General features: G+C 40.0%; 1 protein-coding gene across 2 annotated transcripts in view; it reads left to right on the top strand.

Moving 5' to 3' along the window:
- LOC308281114 (DNA-directed RNA polymerase III subunit RPC6) overlaps positions 1 to 21,250 on the top strand; it is a 41,012-nt gene extending 19,762 nt beyond the window's left edge. For both annotated transcript variants that reach the window (XM_080721206.1, XM_080721207.1), the window contains 7 exons: positions 1,540 to 1,607; positions 3,063 to 3,130; positions 4,343 to 4,455; positions 9,253 to 9,396; positions 11,943 to 12,050; positions 15,592 to 15,783; positions 19,286 to 21,250. In XM_080721206.1, the coding sequence (XP_080577332.1) occupies positions 1,540 to 1,607; positions 3,063 to 3,130; positions 4,343 to 4,455; positions 9,253 to 9,396; positions 11,943 to 12,050; positions 15,592 to 15,783; positions 19,286 to 19,363 (771 nt within the window). In that variant the 3' untranslated portion in view covers positions 19,364 to 21,250. The remainder of the gene's footprint in view (positions 1 to 1,539; positions 1,608 to 3,062; positions 3,131 to 4,342; positions 4,456 to 9,252; positions 9,397 to 11,942; positions 12,051 to 15,591; positions 15,784 to 19,285) is intronic.
- The last annotated feature ends 200 nt before the right edge of the window (positions 21,251 to 21,450 follow it).

Here is a 21,450-nt window from a genome sequence, read left to right as displayed (position 1 = left end):
GGATGGGTACCGAAATTCGGTACCGGGACAGAACCGATAAGAACATGACGGTTCCTGGGTACCCAAAAAATATATGTAATTTCGGTACTGCCTATCGGTTCCTAGATGTGATGCGCTAAAAAAAAGACGGCACAAACAGCACAAATACACCGCGATGCGTCGAAGCACAAGTCTACACACGCTGGAGTGTGTGTGCAGTGCCGGTGCACCGAGCGCATTCTCTCTTCTCTGTGTTGAATGGAGGAGAAGTACAGACACAGACAGCACGGAGCGTCGCTACATGCTGCACTCCTTTCCTCCCCCTCCTCCCTGTCCCCCTGCTTCCCCCGTCTCAAGACAAGTAGGAATTGGCCAATTGGGAAGAAATAGCCAACCAGTAACCAAGCTTTTCTGCTGGAATTAACCAAACTAGAATCAACGTGTTCCACAGAGGGTCTAACATTAGCGCTACTACGCTAGCTAGCTGAGAGCCTGACTGTATCCTACAAGAAGTTCGGCGGCTCTTCGGGCGACTCACATCTAGAGACAGTTCATAGCAAGATACTTACAACAGCTGTGTGTGTGTGTGTGTGTGTGTGTGTGTGTGTGTGTGTGTGTGTGTGTGTGTGTGTGTGTGTGTGTGTGTGTGTGTGTGTGTGTGTGTGTGTGTGTGTGTGTGTGTGTGTGTGTGTTGCTAAAATGAAACTGAATTCTCCCCAAACATTGGCAGGCCTAAAATAGTAATAATAACACAATTAGGCCATAAATGTGCAATTATGCAACTGGAGACATTATATTACCTTTTATTACCCAATAAATAAATAAAGAATGTTTAAAAATAATGTGTGTATATAATAAAAAAAAATAAAAAAATCTCTATTCGGTTTCGGCTAAAAAAAAGGGTTTTTAACCATTTTGGAACCGAAATAGGAACCGTTAGGAATCGGAACCGATAAGCAGAACCGGAACCGGAATCGTAAAAATCCAAACGATACCCATCCCTAGATATGATGCACATTAACTGGTCATAAAGCCCGAATAAAATTATGTGTGAATGTGTGTGTTTTATAAAGCCTGTATAATATGATATGATGTGTGAATGTGTGTGTTTTATAAAGCCTGTATAATATAATATGATGTGTGAATGTGTGTGTTTTTATAAAGCCTGTATAATATAATATGATGTGTTAATGTGTGTGTTTTATAAAGCCTGTATAATATAATATGATGTGTGAATGTGTGTGTTTTTATAAAGCCTGTATAATATAATATGATGTGTGTGTTTTATAAAGCCTGTATAATATAATATGATGTGTGAATGTGTGTGTTTTATAAAGCCTGTATAATATAATATGATGTGTGAATGTGTGTGTTTTATAAAGCCTGTATAATATAATATGATGTGTGAATGTGTGTGTTTTTATAAAGCCTGTATAATATGATATGATGTGTGAATGTGTGTGTTTTTATAAAGCCTGTATAATATGATATGATGTGTGAATGTGTGTGTTTTTATAAAGCCTGTATAATATAATATGATGTGTTAATGTGTGTTTTCAGGGTCAGCTGGACCTGCTCAGAAACAGCACTGGACTCATGTACAGAATGAAGGACGCACAGACAGCCAGGTGAAACTTTAACCCTAAACCTAAAGCCAGGTGAAACCTTAACCCTAAACCTAAACCTAACAGGCAGTGTAACTCATATCATTATTACATCATTAACTCATCAATCATTATTACATCAGTATCGCAGACAGCCAGGTGAAACTCATTGTATCTCAGGGGTTCAAGTTCTCAGTCCTGGGGACTGATTTCTATCTTGAGGATTCCATCGGGGCGTTTCTGAGATCAGTCTAGATCTGCAAAAACAATGAATGACAAAGTCGTCAAAACGCTAGTCAAGTTATAATATATAGATATAGATATGAGTATTTGAATTGCCAGACTAGCAATAGAATACAACAGAACTTCAGAAGATACTTCTATAAAATGAAGCATGGATTGGCGCACACACACACACACACACACACACACACACACACACACACACACACACACACATTCAGTGAAGACAGTTCAGAACTTCAGGGAAACCCCCCAGATATTGGTGTGAGCTGCATATTGGGACATGGCCTGAAAATACATTTCAGTCTTGGGATTGGTTTTGGCTTTAACCCCTGATATGATATCATTATGATGTCATTAACACAGACTCATTATATCATTATGATGTCATTAACACAGACTCATTATATCATTATGATGTCATTAACACAGACTCATTATATCATTATGATGTCATTAACACAGACTCATTATATCATTATGATGTCATTAACACAGACTCATTATATCAGTATTATACATGTACAGAATGAAGGACAGTCTAGTGTTAGGAATGCCCAGATGATAACCACAGATAAGCTCTAAAAGTGTGAGGTCATTAATTAATATTTCCACATTGTAAATGTGTCTTGTTGTCTCGTTATTAACACATCGGGTGCTCCTGGATAAATGGGGCACCATTTATCCCCTCTTGCTGCCCAGGCCCACCACCATTGTGGCGAATCCGGCCCTGCTGCGTCAATGCATGCGTCATGACGTCACTTGGTCACATGAGCGCAGACAGGATGTTATTGTGTAACATACTGTATGGGCTAGTGTTGATCATAGCTGTTCATTGCCGATCAAAATTTGGACGTTTTGCCGCACCACGCCACAGTTTTAGCCATAAAACAAACATCAGAGATAAAGGGCGTTAAAGATGGGGAAATGCATTGGAGTATATGGAGAAAAACGGCCGCGCGATGCTCTCAGCGTCGACTCGAAGCGACTAGCGGCTAATGGGCTACATCCAGGCGCAGCCACAACCTAAAGGTGAGGTTTAAAGTTAATACTGTAAATACAGTAAACACGTCAACGCGTCGTGGGCCTCCAGCGACATCAAAGAGATTGGCATGTAGACACCTCGTGGGCACCCGCTGTGTTAAGATGACATGTGTGAGTATGTGTTGTCTTACTGGTCTGTGTGTGTGTTTCCATTAAGGTGAAACCAGTAACTAACTAGTCTTGTGTTTCCAGTAAGATGAAAGGTTCAGACAACCAGGAGAAACTGGTCTACCAGGTCATAGAGGATGCAGGAAACAAAGGTAGGACCTGCTACACACACACACACACACACACACACACACACACACACACACACACACAGGTGCTGTTTTACCATTTACAACAATGTAAGCATTTATCAGAGCCATTTACAGTACATTAGAGCAGCTGTTGCCACCTCTGTGTCTCATTAGTGTGTGCTATACACATAGCAACATCAGTTATTTAAATGTTAATAATAATAATAATACGAATCTGAAGGTTTTCAGAAACCTTAGGTTGGGTTTTAGAAGGAGTTTTTAGAATCGGCCACAAGTTAATCGAGGACAACACAAGGTAATCAATTCATCACATCATAGCAACAATGGTCATCTAGCATCATAAGTAACATCCTCACATGCTACTTAAAGCATACCGTATTTATTTTTTGTATTTTTTTCCTGTATAGTAAAGTTAATTGGACACAAACACAAATCAGTTTTTTTTATGAGGTTTCCCCCGGGAGTTGAATTTCAACCTTTTAGTACATATTATTACACACCTTTAGAAACACATTGGTGAAGACATTTCTTGGTAACGATTTACTTCGCAGATTTACTTATGTTCCCCTTAACTACAAGTACAGAATGAAAGATCAAGTTAACTAAAAACATGAATCCAACATAGACTGATGACAGTGCTGTCAAACAAGTCTATGAATCTGTGAAATCCATGAAAATCTGCATCATACATTTATACAATATGTAGCTGCTTCATCTCTCTCTCAGCTAAGGGGTCCTTGTACTGAAAACGTTGAAGACCCCTGAAGTATTGAATTGAATAGTACTATAGTCCAACGTTATTCTTCTTTAGCGTTATTCTTCTTTAGAGTAAATCCAAAGGTTTGCCAGACTACTCCTCCCAGTTTTGCCGGCGCACACTAGAGTCATGTCAACTCGACCAGCTTCATGGGGAATTGTGTGCTTGCATTTTGCTAAGGGATACGACTGATAATGTTTTAGTGAATTAATGGACTTGAATGGGAAAACACAAAAACGGCAACCACACTTGCAATTTCCCAGAATTGCATCTATCTAGTTACCTTGTGTTTCACTTTCTATGTGTTAGGCATTAGAGACATAGAGTGTATTTTTACCCTGTGTGTGTGTGTGTGTGTGTGTGTGTGTGTGTGTGTGTGTGTGTGTGTGTGTGTGTGTGTGTGTGTGTGTGTGTGTGTGTGTGTGTGTGTGTGTGTGTGTGTGTGTGTGTGTCAGGCATCTGGAGCAGAGACATCAGGTTTAAGAGCAACCTTCCTCTGACGGAGATCAACAAGATCCTGAAGAACCTGGAGAGCAAGAAGCTCATCAAGGCTGTGAAATCTGTGGCTGTGAGTCTATAGATCTGTTATATGTGAGGGTTTATACATCTATTATATCTGAGGGTTTATAGATCTGTTATATCTGATGGTTTATAGATTAGCTGGGAGGGAATTTGTAAATATTGGGCACTTGGTGACAAGTTTTTGATTTTTGGTATGGTGTTAGGTATGAGTATAATGTTTTCAAAAACCATCGCAAACAAATTGGGCTCGCCCCCTAGTGGTCTGTTTGCAATGAATCAAATATTCGATACATCAGTATATGGTTCAAACCCCAAATAATTGATGAAAGAGATTTTTCAATGGATTCTGTTACTATTGGGTATGATAAACAACATACAAAAAATTCAGGAAAAAATATCTACCGGAAAGGCACCATTTTCAAGATGGCGTCCACGATGGCTGCCGGGAGCTGAAAATGCCTATAAACTGGGTTTTAATGTGTAAAAATTCATAATAAATCTGCACTTGGTGAAGAGTTTTAGATTTTCGGTATGGTGTTAGGTATGGGTATAAGGTTTTAAAAAAACATCGCAAACAAGTTGGGCTCGCCCCCTAGTGGTCTGTTTGCAATGAATACAATAGTAGAACTGTCAGTATATGGTTGAAACCCCAAATAATTGATAAAAGAGATTTTTCAATGGATTCTGTTACTATTGGGCATGATAAACAACATACTAAAAGTTTAGGAAAAAATAACTACCGGAAAGCCATCATTTTCAAGATGGCGTCCACGATGGCTGCCGGGAGCTAAAAATGCCTATTTAATGTGTAAAAATTCATATAAAATATGCACTTGGTGAAGAGTTTTAGAATTTTGGCATGGTGTTAGGTATGGGTATAAGGTTTTCAAAAACCATCGCAAACAAGTTGGGCTCGCCCCCTAGTGGTCTGTTTGCAATGGATCTGTCTGTCTGTCTGTCTCCGTCCGTGTATGTAGCCTAAACTTCGGCGCGTAACTAGTGCCGCACCATTTACGCCACTCGCGCAATATATACATCAAAATGTGCGGCTCGGCCGGGAATGGTGTTCTATTACCTTTCGTTCCGATCCGCCTTACCATGCCGACGTAATCGGCAAAAAACGACGCTTAATTGTCCCCATTGACTTATAATGGGACTATGCAAGAAATCCCTTTCAAGTATTTTTCTCTCGTAAACCATAGGAGCTACAGTTTCAAACCTCGGAGAGGAGATTCATAATGATTTTAAGAATGAATCGAAAAATAATTACATCACTCGGCCTCATGGTGGCGCTATAACGGCCCACTTTACGTTTTGCCCCGTAACTCTTGAACCGTAGATCGGAAAATTAAAATTCTTTTTTCCCTGGATTCCTTGGGTCAACGCCCATTTGCGCCAGGATAGATTTTCCGCCATCTTGAATTTTCTCCAAAACACACTTTTTGCTCCTTTTCCTACATATTTTCTTCAAATGTCACAAAAATCGGCACACATGATCCTGGGTGACCAGAGAGGTGCTGTTGAGTCTAGCCTGCCCTGAGCATCAACTGCAATACACACACACACACACACACACACACACACACACACACACACACACACACACACACACACACACACAGCTCCACTTCGAACAGAGGTTCGATTTTTTCTTTCTTTTTTTTACTAAAGCCACAGTTCTATTACAGTTTCTGATTATTTATGATACAACATGGTAAGAAAAAAAGGTCAGTTAGAACTGGGTCACAATATGTTTGACCAAATACCATGACATCGTTATCGTGATGAAAACTAAATCAAAACGAAGCTATGATGACCAGGACTAAATGTATTGACAGTTTCGTTGACAAGAGATCCAGTAGAACTAAAACTAGAACTAAGTCATTTCAGGTTGCGCTCTGAATATAGCAGATCTACAAGCTCACAACTCGTCGCAGGACGACGCGTTGTGAGCTTGTAGATCTTCTATTTTCATCATGCAACAGAGTGTAATATAGGGGTATTACAACACTGTCAGAATGAACAGTGATGTTGTGTTTGTGTCCAGGCCTCTAAGAAGAAGGTGTAGATGCTGTGTAACATCCTCAGTGACCAGAGGAGATAATGATGATCATAGAGATAATGATAATGATAATCATAGAGATAATGTTAATGATAATGATAATGTTAATGTTGCAGGCCTCTTAACTCATTGCATGCCAGGCCCGATAGTCCCGAGATTATTTCAATGTCTTTCCCTGCCAGGCCCGATAGTCCCGAGAATTTCCGCCATTTTGATTTTTTTTTTTTTTTTTTTTTTTCCAATTTTTTTTTTTTCAATTTTTTTTTGGACCCCAAAAAATGTAGTAGGCATGATAGAAATCGCGAAATTGCATGTTTAACCCCCATAGCAACCCCATCTATCAAACATGGCAGCCATCTTTGTTTACATTTTAGGAAAACATAATGGCTTGTATCTCATGAATGCCTGAACGGATTTCCATTCGGATTTTTTTGTTTGAAAGCTGTGAGCAATGTGGACACACGTGGTGCATTATCTAGGCATGGGTGTGCATGATCCGTGCACTATGAATTACATGGAAGTCTATGGAGACCAGAGGCACCATAGAGTACGAAGGTATTGTTAAATGGCGGGGAATGTGTTAAGAAGAAGGTGTAGATGCTGTGTAACCTGCAGCCAGAGGAGATAATGATAATCATTAGGGATAATGTTAATGATAATGATAATGATAATGTTGATGTTCCAGGCCTCTAAGAAGAAGGTGTAGATGCTGTGTAACATCCAACCAGAGGAGATAATGATAATGTTAATGATAATGATAATGGTAATGATAATGATAATGATAATGATAATGTTAATGATAATGATAATGTTAATGATAATGTTAATGATAATGATAATGTTGATGTTCCAGGCATCTTAACTCTTTGAGTGCCCCCTTTTTCACCACTAGAGGGCCCCAATGACCAGAGAATTCTACTTAGACAGTGCTGGTATATGCACAAGCCCTGCAGCCATGACATGCCGTACAGGAAGAGGATGAAGTTAGCTTGAAGTTAGCTATTGGCTACCAAGCATTTTAGAAGATCTATTTTCTGCAATTTAGCCACGATTAAACCTTGCACACCTCATGCATGGGAAAAAAACAGAGAAGAATGAGCTCTAAAAAATCCAAGAGTGGATTTGTAAAAATTGGAGTGGATTTGTGCAGTTTGTTCACAGCTTTCAAACAAAAAAATCCGATTGGAAATCCGTTCAGGCATTCTTGAGATAATAGCCATTATGTTTTACATGTTATGTAAACAAAAATGGCTGCCCTGTATGTTAGATGGGGTTGTATGGGGGTGGAACATGCAAAATCGCGATTGAAATCATGTTCACCAGATTTGATGGGGTCCAAAAAAAAAAATCAAAAAAAAATTTTTCAATTTTTTTTTTTTCTTTTTTTTTTTAAAGCCGAACTAGTTCGGGATCGGCACTCTGCGATACGCTAATAAAGCCGAACTAGTTCGGGATTGGCACTCAATGAGTTAAGAAGAAGGTGTAGATGCTGTGTAACCTGCAGCCAGAGGAGATAATAATAATCATTAGGGATAATGTTAATGATAATGTTAATGATAATGATAATGTTAATGATAATGTTAATGATAATGATAATGATAATGTTAATGATAATGATAATGTTAATGATAATGTTAATGATAATGATAATGTTGATGTTCCAGGCATCTAAAGAAGAAGGTGTAGATGCTGTGTAACATCCAACCAGAGGAGATAATGATGATCATAGAGATAATGTTAATGATAATGATAATGATAATGGTAATGTTAATGATAATGATAATGATAATGTTAATGATAATGATAATGATAATGTTAATGATAATGTTAATGTTAATGATAATGTTAATGATAATGATAATGATAATGATAATGTTAATGTTAATGTTAATGATAATGTTAATGATAATGATAATGATAATGTTAATGATAATGATAATGATAATGATAATATTAATGATAATGTTAATGTTAATGATAATGATAATGATAATGATAATGTTAATGATAATGATAATGTTAATGATAATGATAATGTTAATGATAATGTTAATGATAATGATAATGTTGATGTTCCAGGCCTCTAAGAAGAAGGTGTAGATGCTGTGTAACATCCAACCAGAGGAGATAATGATGATCATAGAGATAATGATAATGTTAATGATAATGATAATGGTAATGATAATGATAATGATAATGATAATGATAATGTTGATGTTCCAGGCATCTTAAGAAGAAGGTGTAGATGCTGTGTAACCTGCAGCCAGAGGAGATAATAATAATCATTAGGGATAATGTTAATGACCAGTAAGACTCCCTAATCGGGAGATATCGCAATAATTATAATGTTAATGTTCCAGGCCTCTAAGAAGAAGGTGTACATGCTACAACATCCAGCCTGACCGCTCAGTGACCGGTGGAGATAATGATAATCATTAGGGATAATGTTAATGATAATGTTAATGTTAATGTTAATTATAATGATAATTATAATGTTAATGTTGATGTTGCAGGCCTCTAAGAAGAAGGTGTACATGCTCTACAACATCCAACCAGAGGAGATAATGTTAATCATAATGATAATCATAGAGATAATGATAATGATAATGTTAATGTTAACGTTCCAGGCCTCTAAGAAGAAGGTGTACATGCTCTACAACATCCAGCCTGACCGCTCAGTGACCAGAGGAGATAATGTTAATGTTAATGTTAATGATAATGTTAATGTTAATGTTAATGATAATGTTAATGGTAATGTTAATGATAATGTTGATGTTGCAGGCCTCTAAGAAGAAGGTGTACATGCTCTACAACATCCAGCCTGACCGCTCGGTGACTGGTGGAGCCTGGTATTCTGACCAGGACTTTGAGTCTGAGTTCGTTGAGGTTCTCAACCAGCAGTGCTTCAAGTTCCTCCAGAGCAAGGTGACCTTCTGACCTTCTACACCATCCATGACACTCCTGAATGAATTACACTGTTATTTCTAGATATGAAAATCTGTTCTCCCTAAGATACAAGTATGTCACAGTGAAATATCTGTTTCCATGAGAACTGACTGAAAAGAACTTTATACTTGAACCACTGTTTATTCTGGGAGGAAGGTTCACCAAAACAGACAGGGCACAGTGTTTTATGGTTGGAGAAGCCTTTCATCTCAACACTAATAGAACCAAGGCATGTCTTTACTTTCATCTCAACAACACTAATAGAACCAAGGCATGTCTTTGACTTTCATCTCAACACTAATAGAACCAAGGCATAATGTCTTTACTTTCATCTCAACAACACTAATAGAACCAAGGCATGTCTTTACTTTCATCTTGGCTGTCAAAGCAGTGAACACAATGGCCAGGTTTTATTTGACAGTGAAGTCTGCCACTCTACTCTCTGACCGGGTGTCTCACATTAATCTTGTCCAAATCATCGCACACGACGCTGCCATTTGATTTTCAAGCTTTTAGTTTCATGCACAAGGCAAGCAGGAGGTAAACAAATCCAGTCAGTGCGCACCCTTAAAGTGCGTGCACATGATCAGACTGTGTAGAAGTGCACTAACAGACTCTTATGACACAAGACAGACTCACCATTCCTCTTCCATTTGGAAAACATTAATGTTTGTAACGTTTTTGAACAAGCCATTAAAACATGTTTTGTAACAGAAAAAGCGTAACTGAACAGAATGCATTCCTTTTAACCTCAGTGACTTCCTCTCTCACTTGGATGTTGGATCACTTGGTACCTTTGGATCAGCCCTGGCCTGTACTGTTTATACAACACATTGAACACATTCAGCTTAATGCTTCCTCTGTGTATAAAACACATTCAGTTTAATGCTTCCTCTGTGTATAAAACACATTCAGTTTAATGCTTCCTCTGTGTATAAAACACATTCAGTTTAATGCTTCCTCTGTGTATAAAACACATTCAGTTTAATGCTTCCTCTGTGTATAAAACACATTCAGTTTAATGCTTCCTCTGTTTATAAAACAATGCTTCCTCTGTGTATAAAACACATTCAGTTTAATGCTTCCTCGAATCCTCTGTGTATAAAACACATTCAGTTTAATGCTTCCTCTGTGTATAAAACACATTCAGTTTAATGCTTCCTCTGTGTATAAAACACATTCAGTTTAATGCTTCCTCTGTTTATAAAACACATTCAGTTTAATGCTTCCTCTGTGTATAAAACACATTCAGCTTAACGGTTCCTCTGTGTATAAAACACATTCAGTTTAATGCTTCCTCTGTGTATAAAACACAATCAGTTTAATGCTTCCTCTGTGTATAAAACACATTCAGTTTAATGCTTCCTCTGTGTATAAAACACATTCAGTTATACAGTTGTTCCTCTGTGTTCCTGACAGCTCTGTATAAAACACATTTAGCTTAACGGTTCCTCTGTGTATAAAACACATTTAGCTTAACGGTTCCTCTGTGTATAAAACACATTCAGTTTAACGGTTCCTCTGTGTATAAAACACATTCAGCTTAACGGTTCCTCTGTGTATAAAACACATTCAGCTTAATGGTTCCTCTGTGTATAAAACACATTCAGCTTAATGCTTCCTCTGTGTATAAAACACATTCAGCTTAATGCTTCCTCTGTGTATAAAACACATTCAGCTTAATGCTTCCTCTGTGTATAAAACACATTCAGCTTAATCCTTCCTCTGTGTATAAAACACATTCAGCTTAATGGTTCCTCTGTGTATAAAACACATTCAGCTTAACGGTTCCTCTGTGTATAAAACACATTCAGCTTAATGCTTCCTCTGTGTATAAAACACATTCAGCTTAATCCTTCCTCTGTGTATAAAACACATTCAGCTTAATGGTTCCTCTGTGTATAAAACACATTCAGCTTAATGGTTCCTCTGTGTATAAAACACATTCAGCTTAACGGTTCCTCTGTGTATAAAACACATTCAGCTTAACGGTTCCTCTGTGTATAAAACACATTCAGCTTAATGGTTCCTCTGTGTATAAAACACATTCAGCTTAACGGTTCCTCTGTGTATAAAACACATTCAGCTTAACGGTTCCTCTGTGTATAAAACACATTCAGCTTAATGGTTCCTCTGTGTATAAAACACATTCAGCTTAATGGTTCCTCTGTGTATAAAACACATTCAGCTTAATGCTTCCTCTGTGTATAAAACACATTCAGCTTAATGGTTCCTCTGTGTATAAAACACATTCAGCTTAATGCTTCCTCTGTGTATAAAACACATTCAGCTTAATGGTTCCTCTGTGTATAAAACACATTCAGCTTAATGGTTCCTCTGTGTATAAAACACATTCAGCTTAATGGTTCCTCTGTGTATAAAACACATTCAGCTTAATGCTTCCTCTGTGTATAAAACACATTCAGCTTAATGGTTCCTCTGTGTATAAAACACATTCAGCTTAACGGTTCCTCTGTGTATAAAACACATTCAGCTTAACAGTTCCTCCTCTGTGTTCCTGCCAGGCGGAGGCTGCCAGGGACAGCAAGCAGAGTCCCATGGTGCAGAGGAACAGCTCCTTCGCCACCTCTCACGAAGTCTGGAAGTACATCTGTGAGCTGGGTATCAGTAAGGTAGGAAATAACATCTGTAAGGTAGGAAATAATATCTGTAGGAACTATCATCTGAACTGGGTATATCAGTAAGGTACAGTAGGTGACATTGACATCCTCTCAGCCGACAGATTCAGTTCTTCATAGTCTTGGGAGCCAGACTGTTTCCTCCTACAAAGTCATACAGTTTGAGCAACGGAGGCTCTGATCTGGGGACAAACCCTACCATATCCAGCTGTGCACATTTGTCCTAATATATAAATGAAATAATCAAAGCCTATATAGCTTGCTGCTTGGCCGAAATGGAAATTCAAAACCAAAATTTAAAGATACACTATATAGCTTTTTGACATAGATAGAACACAATGAGGAGGTGAATGGTAACATAGATAGAACACAATGAGGAGGTGAATGGTAACATAGATAGAACACAAAGAGGAGGTGAATGGTAGCATAGATAGAACACAATGAGGAGGTGAATGGTAGCATAGATAGAACACAATGAGGAGGTGAATGGTATCATAGATAGAACACAATGAGGAGGTGAATGGTAACATAGATAGAACACAATGAGGAGGTGAATGGTAGCATAGATAGAACACAATGAGGAGGTGAATGGTAACATAGATAGAACACAATGAGGAGGTGAATGGTAACATAGATAGAACACAATGAGGAGGTGAATGGTAGCATAGATAGAACACAATGAGGAGGTGAATGGTAACATAGATAGAACACAATGAGGAGGTGAATGGTAGCATAGATAGAACACAATGAGGAGGTGAATGGTAGCATAGATAGAACACAATGAGGAGGTGAATGGTATCATAGATAGAACACAATGAGGAGGTGAATGGTAGCATAGATAGAACACAATGAGGAGGTGAATGGTAGCATAGATAGAACACAATGAGGAGGTGAATGGTAACATAGATAGAACACAATGAGGAGGTGAATGGTAACATAGATAGAACACAATGAGGAGGTGAATGGTATCATAGATAGAACACAATGAGGAGGTGAATGGTAGCATAGATAGAACACAATGAGGAGGTGAATGGTAGCATAGATAGAACACAATGAGGAGGTGAATGGTAACATAGATAGAACACAATGAGGAGGTGAATGGTAGCATAGATAGAACACAATGAGGAGGTGAATGGTAACATAGATAGAACACAATGAGGAGGTGAATGGTAGCATAGATAGAACACAATGAGGAGGTGAATGGTAGCATAGATAGAACACAATGAGGAGGTGAATGGTAGCATAGATAGAACACAATGAGGAGGTGAATGGTAACATAGATAGAACACAATGAGGAGGTGAATGGTATCATAGATAGAACACAATGAGGAGGTGAATGGTATCATAGTTAGAACAGAATGAGGAGGTGAATGGTAACATAGATAGAACACAATGAGGAGGTGAATGGTAACATAGATAGAACACAATGAGGAGGTGAATGGTAACATAGATAGAACACAATGAGGAGGTGAATGGTAACATAGATAGAACACAATGAGGAGGTGAATGGTAACATAGATAGAACACAATGAGGAGGTGAATGGTATCATAGATAGAACACAATGAGGAGGTGAATGGTATCATAGATAGAACACAATGAGGAGGTGAATGGTAACATAGATAGAACACAATGAGGAGGTGAATGGTAACATAGATAGAACACAATGAGGAGGTGAATGGTAACATAGATAGAACACAATGAGGAGGTGAATGGTAACATAGATAGAACACAATGAGGAGGTGAATGGTAGCATAGATAGAACACAATGAGGAGGTGAATGGTAACATAGATATAACACAATGAGGAGGTGAATGGTATCATAGATAGAACACAATGAGGAGGTGAATGGTAACATAGATAGAACACAATGAGGAGGTGAATGGTAACATAGATAGAACACAATGAGGAGGTGAATGGTAGCATAGATAGAACACAATGAGGAGGTGAATGGTAACATAGATATAACACAATGAGGAGGTGAATGGTATCATAGATAGAACACAATGAGGAGGTGAATGGTAACATAGATATAACACAATGAGGAGGTGAATGGTAGCATAGATAGAACACAATGAGGAGGTGAATGGTAACATAGATATAACACAATGAGGAGGTGAATGGTATCATAGATAGAACACAATGAGGAGGTGAATGGTAACATAGATAGAACACAATGAGGAGGTGAATGGTAACATAGATAGAACACAATGAGGAGGTGAATGGTAACATAGATAGAACACAATGAGGAGGTGAATGGTATCATAGATAGAACACGATGAGGAGGTGAATGGTAACATAGATAGAACATTGGTAGCATAGATAAACAGCAGTTGCTCAGGTGGAATCCAAAGTGTCCTGCAGGTTCCATCCCCGAAACCACCAGTGTCGAAGTGTCCTTGAGCAAGACACTGGACAGACGCGCACTGGCTTTTCCACTGGTTTCTGCAAAAGACACAAGAGGGCTCTAAATGGACCCTTACAAGTCTAGAACTCTAAATGGACCCTTACAAGTCTAGAACTCTAAATGGACCCTTACAAGTCTAGAACTCTAAATGGACCCTTACAAGTCTAGAACTCTAAATGGACCCTTACAGGTCTAGAACTCTAAATGGACCCTTACAAGTCTAGAACTCTAAATGGACCCTTACAAGTCTAGAACTCTAAATGGAACCAACTGGTTTGGTTCCATTCGTATACTGTCAGAATTAAGGGGTGTCCTTGAAATGTAAAGTTTGAGAAACACTGCTCTAAAACTCTCTAGTGCCCCTGATTTCTGTTGTCCTCTGTGTCGTCCCCCCACCACCACCCAGGTTGACCTGTCCATGGAGGACATCATAATGATCTTCTCTGTCTCTGTGTCTCCAGGTTGACCTGTCCATGGAGGACATCATAATGATCTTCTCTGTCTCTGTGTCTCCAGGTTGACCTGTCCATGGAGGACATCATAATGATCATCTCTGTCTCTGTGTCTCCAGGTTGATCTGTCCATGGAGGACATCATGATGATCTTCTCTGTCTCTCTCTCTCTCACCAGGTTGATCTGTCCATGAAGGACATCATGATGATCTTCTCTGTCTCTCTCTCTCACCAGGTTGATCTGTCCATGGAGGACATCATGATGATTTTCTCTCTATGTGTCTCCAGGTTGATCTGTCCATGGAGGACATCGAGACCATCCTCAACACGCTGATCTTCTCTCTCTCTGTCCCTCTCCAGGTGGACCTGTCCATGGAGGACATCATGATGATCTTCTCTCTATGTGTCTCCAGGTTGACCTGTCCATGAGGACATCATGATGATCTTCTCTCTATGTGTCACCAGGTGGACCTGTCCATGAGGACATCATGATGATCTTCTCTCTATGTGTCTCCAGGTTGACCTGTCCATGAGGACATCATGATGATCTTCTCTCTATGTGTCTCCAGGTTGATCTGTCCATGAGGACATCATGATGATCTTCTCTGTCTCTGTGTCTCCAGGTTGACCTGTCCATGGAGGACATCATGCTGATCTTCTCTATCTCTGTGTCTCCAGGTTGATCTGTCCATGGAGGACATCGAGACCATCCTCAACACACTGATCTTCGACGGTAAGGTGGAGATGACCATCATCGCTGCCAAGGAGGGCACGGTGGGCAGCGTGGACGGACAGATGAAGCTTTACCGAGGAGTCAACCCCATCATCCAGCCTACTGGACTGGTGAAGGTTCCCTGTGGGCTGTGTCCTGTAAGATAATATATATATACATCTATTATTAATACATCTATCTATCTACTGTATCTATGTATCTATCACTGAGTCAACCCCATCATCCAGCCTACTGGACTGGTTAAAGTACCCTGTGGACTGTGTCCTGTAAGATACTATATATACATCTATTAATACATCTATACTGTATCTATCTATTTATCTATCTATCACTGAGTCAACCCCATCATTCAACCTACTGGACTGGTTAAAGTACCCTGTGGACTGTGTCCTGTAAGATACTATATATACATCTATTAATACATCTATACTGTATCTATCTATCTATCTATCTATTTATCTATATATCACTGAGTCAACCCCATCATCCAACCTACTGGGCTGGTGAAGGTTCCATGTGGACTGTGTCCTGTAAGATAATATATATGTCACCGGATGTTAGAGAAACAGGACGGCCGAGAAACGGAGCACTCGCGGTGCCGCACGGGGCGGAACAAGCGGTCGCCCACAACAACGTCCTCCAGGCGGAGCCCATCGATTGTCCACGACATTGCAAGCGGCGCGAAGGCCAGCGGACCTTGGTCCTGCTCTTCGCCCCCGAGCGCCGCAGGCGCGAGTGGCCGCGAAGAGCGGGCCAGGGCCGCGCGGCCGGCGGAGCGCCGCGCGAGTTACGAAGCCGTGGTGAATGCAATCGTTATATTTATGCCCAGGCCGTAAGGCCTGGGCAAGCCCAAGATAAACGCTCATAGTAAGCTAATGGCTAAGCTAATGGCTAAGCTAATGGCTAAACACCGCCCAGCTAGGCTAGTAAATAAAGAAAGGGAGTCGCAAACGAGTGACGTCAGCGCCTGCACTAGTGAATGGTTGTCTATGGGCTGTCGTCGCCATCTGGTGGTGATTAGTGTGTGGTGAACGAAACAAGCGCTCTTACAATGAACGTCCTGAGTTACCCAAACATGCTGTAACATATATACACATCTATCTATCTGTCTATCTACTGTATCTATCGATACATCTATCAATACATCTATCTATCACTGAGTCAACCCCATCATCCAGCCTACAGGGCTGGTGAAGGTTCCCTGTGGACTGTGTCCTGTAAGATGATATATATATATATATATATATATACATCTATCTATCTATCTGTTAATACATCTATCAATACATCTATCTACTGTATATATCTGTCACTGAGTCAACCCCATCATCCAGCCTACTGGACTAAGTGCCCTGTGGACTGTGTCCTGTAAGATAATATATATATATACACATCTATTAATACATCTATACTGTATCTATCTATCTGTCACTGAGTCAACCCCATCATCCAACCTACTGGACTGGTTAAAGTACCCTGTGGACTGTCCGGTATCTATCTATCAATACATCTACTGTATTTATCAGTTAATTATTAACTGATAAATACAGGGGCACCAAAGGTCCCCAGGCACGGTGGTTGAGTTAATACATCTGTTTATCTATCACTGAGTCAACCCCATCATCCAGCCCACTGGACTGGTTAAAGTACCCTGTGGACTCTGTCTGGTGCAATAACATCTATCTGGTATCTATGATATTCATATATCCATATGGTATCTATGATATTCATCTATCCATATGGTATCTATGATATCCATCTATCCATATGGTATCTATGATATCCATCTATCCATATGGTATCTATGATATTCATCTATCCATATGGTATCTATGATATCCATCTATCCATATGGTATCTATGATATTCATCTATCCATATGGTATCTATGATATCCATCTATCCATATGGTATCTATGATATCCATCTATCCATATGGTATCTATGATATTCATCTATCCATATGGTATCTATGATATTCATCTATCCATATGGTATCTATGATATTCATCTATCCATATGGTATCTATGATATTCATCTATCCATATGGTATCTATGATATCCATCTATCCATATGGTATCTATGATATTCATCTATCCATATGGTATCTATGATATCCATCTATCCATATGGTATCTATGATATCCATCTATCCATATGGTATCTATGGATGTAACCTCCTCATCCAGCCCACTGGATGTGTCTGGTAAAATAGATCAATCTATCAATACATCAGTTTATCGATCAGTGAATCAATCACAGAACCCCAAATGAAACCCTCTGTTTGTCAAAATGGGACAAATTAGGGCTGCAATCATCCATTGTTTTCATCGCGATTATTATTACTTTGACTTTCTTTCTTTAAGTCATCGCACAGCAGCGTCATGTAAAAAGTAAAAATAGCACATCGACCGCAATGTGTCACAGTTAATCTATTACTGTATAAATGGATATATAATAGTAATGAATTTATTGTATGAAATGGTAGATGTTTTTCTAATGGATATATAATAGTAATGAATTTATTGTATGAAATGGTAGATGTTTTTCTAATGGATATATAATAGTAATGAATTTATTGTATGAAATGGTAGATGTTTTTCTAATGGATATATAATTGCGACCGTAGGGAGCTACTTAACTGTAGAAACCTCCACCGGCTGTCTGTGAGTGAGTGAGTGAGTCCGTCACACTTTTGCCCTGCTCATATCTCCACAACCGCTGCCCCCATCCATGCCAAATTTTGCACACACACTCCTTGACTGCCAAACTACAACCTCCAAGGACCCCCGGAGCCCCAGGGACCCCCAGGTCCCTGGGGAACCCCCAGATGTAAAAAATTACCAAATGTGCTCACACGTCACACTTTTTCCCTGCTTATATCTCCGCACCCGTTGACCCGATCCATGCCAGATTTTACACACACACTCCTTGCCTGCCAAACTACAACCTCCAAGGACCCCCGAAGCCCCAGGGACCCCCAGGTCCCTGGGGGACCCCCAGATGTAAAAAATGACCAAATGTGCAAAAATGACCAAATGACCACCCCAACAGGGCTGCTCACGGGGAATTCCCGGGGACCACCGACTCCTGGTGCTCCAGAACGGATGCAAAAGTGGTGGCGCCCCCAGTGGAGGACCCCCTGCCACTGCAGCGCACATAAAATGCCGTAACTCGGGCTAGGAGCGTCCGGGAGAGCCGGGGCCGGTACCTATTCGTCCGCCAAGGCAACGCGGAGACCCCACCCCTCATTTCTCACATGGCCCTATTCTAGCGCCACCTTCAGGCCGATTTTTAAAACACATTTTTGGACACTGCTCCTACAGTTTTTGCCCTAAAATCACGAATATCACTACACAGCATGTCTACACTCATGTCATCAACATGGATCAGGAAGATTTTGGAAAAACACATTTTTGCCCTATTTGTGGAGATAAGCCACCTACGGTCGCTTATCTCCCGATTAGGGAGTCTTACTGGTAGTAATGAATTTATTGTATGAAATGGTAGATGTTTTTCTAATGGATATATAATAGTAATGAATTCATTGTATGAAATTGTAGATGTTTTTATAATGGATATATAATAGTAATTAGTTTATTGTGTTTTTGTAATAGTTTGTTGTGCTCTCCTGCAGGTGTTTGATGACTGCATCGTAGGAGGAGAGATTTCTCCATCCAGCTGCATCTACATGACAGAGTGGCTGGACTTCTGACCTCTGACCTCCACTGACCCCTCCCCCATCTACATGACAGAGTGGCTGGACTTCTGACCTCTGACCCCCACTGACCCCTCCCCCCTCCTCATCTACATGACAGAGTGGCTGGACTTCTGACCTCTGACCTCCACTGACCCCTCCCCCCTCCTCCATCTACATGACAGAGTGGCTGGACTTCTGACCTCTGACCTCCACTGACCCCTCCCCCCTCCTCATCTACATGACAGAGTGGCTGGACTTCTGACCTCTGACCTCCACTGACCCCTCCCCCCTCCTCATCTACATGACAGAGTGGCTGGACTTCTGACCTCCACTGACCCCTCCCCCCTCCTCCCAGCTCAGAGTGTAGGTAGAGAGCATGCAGGGTGATGTCAGACTGCCACAGCCAGCTATCTGGACAGTCTCTATCTGGACAGTCTCTATCTGGACGGTCTCTATCTGGACGGTCTCTATCTGGACAGTCTCTATCTGGACGGTCTCTATCTGGACGGTCTCTATCTGGACAGTCTCTATCTGGACGGTCTCTATCTGGACGGTCTCTATCTGGACGGTCTCTATCTGTCTATCTGGACAGTCTCTATCTGGACAGTCTCTATCTGTCTATCTGGACAGTCTCTATCTGGACAGTCTCTATCTGTCTATCTGGACAGTCTCTATCTGGACGGTCTCTATCTGGACAGTCTCTATCTGGACAGTCTCTATCTGGACGGTCTCTATCTGGACAGTCTCTATCTGGACAGTCTCTATCTGGACGGTCTCTCCTGAAGAGCTCAGATGTAGTTTTTCTGTTGAGCACTGAGCAGCTCTTCTACCAACACAGACATCTGCTTATCTGTTGTTGACTGTTGTTTCTGCACATCCTATCCAGAAGGTAAAGATACCCCCCACAGGCTGACTAACAAAGCGATTTGAACGCTTGTTTCAACCCGGTAGGTTACTTTTTCTTGACCTCTAAAATCTCATGCTTCTGAGAGCAGGGAGGGGAGAGACGTACCTTTTTGCATACGATGTTCAGAAAGGTAAGAATCAACAATATTTGCCACCAGATTGCGACACTGTCGGTGTCGTCATCTGTGGGATGTTTTCTCTATGATGAAAACCTTTATAAACGCATGGGCTTTATTTTGTGTTGATCTTTGATCCACGATGTATGTTTTATTTTGTATATTATTTATAAAGGTTCTGCAAACAGAAGTAAGGTGGAACTCATTTATGTTGAATTATAAAACAAAGCTGTGTCTTCTGCACCATTCAGGGACCGGTGTCCCCCAGGGCTCTGTACTTGGACTGCTCCTTTTCTGGTTCTATTCAAGGACCCTTGATATGCGTTTGTCTCTGCAGACCCCACTTTAATACACATAGTCTCTGCAGACCCCACTTTAATACACATAGTCTCTGCAGACCCCACTTTAATACACATAGTCTCTGCAGACCCCACTTTAATACACATACTGGATATCCTCTCATCATGTTGTCCAAAACTGTTCACATTTTCAGCTTTCAATTTCAAAAACAGCTAATATAGCAGATCTACAAGCTCTAAACGTGTCGCTTTGCACCACATTCTGAGCTTATAGATCTGCTACTTTTGATGCTTTTTCCAGATATACACGATTTAAAGAAGTCCTAGCTATGTGGTCATTACAGCTGCATTTACTATTTTACTATAATAATGTGATACATTTATGTTAAGAAAAAAATGTAAATGTAAGAAAAGAAAAAATATATATTCTGGTTCCAGAACTTTCTTTGAGTGACTGCATCATTTTGGTGGGAGTTTTCACTCCAAAACAATTGTTGTTTTTTTTTGTATTTTTTCATTTGAATAAGTGACCCATTATGACTTTTCAAAACAATGACCATTCCGTGTGTTCAGTAATGGTAGTGGTGACCGGCGCTGTAAGGAATGTTTGCTGAAATAAAACCTGTTCCTACAATAAATAAATGTCAACAAGCCGTCATCTGTTCTATTTGATTAAGTTGAAAGGACACTTTGAGTCAGGGCAGGGCAAACTGAACATATCCTTGATCATGTTTTTATCAACTAATTAGAATTTTATAATCTACTAAAATGATTAGTCTGA

Source organism: Nannobrachium achirus (genome assembly GCF_963921795.1).
Source record: "Nannobrachium achirus genome assembly, chromosome: 3".
Lineage (NCBI taxonomy): Eukaryota > Metazoa > Chordata > Actinopteri > Myctophiformes > Myctophidae > Nannobrachium > Nannobrachium achirus.
This window is presented reverse-complemented; position numbering and strand designations above follow the sequence as displayed.